Here is a 993-nt window from a genome sequence, read left to right on the forward strand (position 1 = left end):
GGAGGGGCCAAGTCAGAGAACGGTGAAGGTTCTGGAGGGGGAGGGGCCCAGTCAGAGGACGGTGAAGGTTCTGGAGGGGGAGGGGCCAAGTCAGAGGACGGTGAAGGTTCTGAAGGGGGAGGGGCCAAGTAAGAGGACGGTGAAGGTTCTGGAGGGGGAGGGGCCCAGAGAGGACGGTGAAGGTTCTGAAGGGGGAGGGGCCCAGTCAGAGGACGGTGAAGGTTCTGGAGGGGGAGGGGCCAAGTCAGAGGACGGTGAAGGTTCTGGAGGGGGAGGAGCCAAGCCAGAGGACGGTGAAGGTTCTGAAGGGGGAGGGGCCAAGTCAGAGGACGGTGAAGGTTCTGGAGGAGGAGGGGCCCAGAGAGGACGGTGAAGGTTCTGAAGGGGGAGGGGCCCAGTCAGAGGACGGTGAAGGTTCTGGAGGGGGAGGGGCCAAGTCAGAGGACGGTGAAGGTTCTGGAGGGGGAGGGGCCCAGTCAGAGGACGGTGTAGTAGCTGTCGCTGGTGCTGATGATGTCGCTGTTGCACTCCAGGGATTTGAGGACCAGCTCCAGGGCGGCCTTGCTCAGGTTCTGGCTGTACCTCTGTCTCAGGGCGGAGAGGATGTGGAGGGTGTGGCAGCCCCTCTCTGCGTCTGGGGAGGAAGACGAGGCGGGAGGACCAGGCTTAGCCAAGATAACGACTCATCAATAAACCAGGACCCCATAAACACCGCTGGTAACATTGTTATGCATGTAGTACTGTTTGAGATGGACGGCTGGCGCTACTAGTAGCCTTGTGTGACTGATAGGTCAGGGTGATGGTCATTGGGTAAGGTCAGAGGTCAGGGTGATGGTCATTGGGTAAGGTCATTGGTCAGGGTGATGGTCATTGGGTAAGGTCGTAGGTCAGGGTGATGGTCATTGGGTAAGGTCGTAGGTCAGGGTGATGGTCATTGGGTAAGGTCATAGGTCAGGGTGATGGTCATTGGGTAAGGTCATAGGTCAGGGTGAA

At 59.0% G+C, this 993-nt stretch overlaps 1 protein-coding gene across 2 annotated transcripts in view; it reads right to left on the reverse strand.

The window, feature by feature from the left end:
* Window positions 1-476: 476 nt before the first annotated feature.
* Window positions 477-993, reverse strand: part of stn1 (STN1 subunit of CST complex) — a gene marked incomplete at both ends in the record, with an annotated part of 11,489 nt that continues 10,972 nt past the window's right edge. For both annotated transcript variants that reach the window (XM_084441232.1, XM_084441231.1), the window contains one exon: window positions 477-634. In XM_084441232.1, the coding sequence (XP_084297358.1) occupies window positions 477-634 (158 nt within the window). The remainder of the gene's footprint in view (window positions 635-993) is intronic.

Source organism: Borostomias antarcticus, assembly GCF_949987555.1.
Source record: "Borostomias antarcticus genome assembly, chromosome: 7".
Classification (NCBI taxonomy): Eukaryota; Metazoa; Chordata; class Actinopteri; order Stomiiformes; family Stomiidae; genus Borostomias; species Borostomias antarcticus.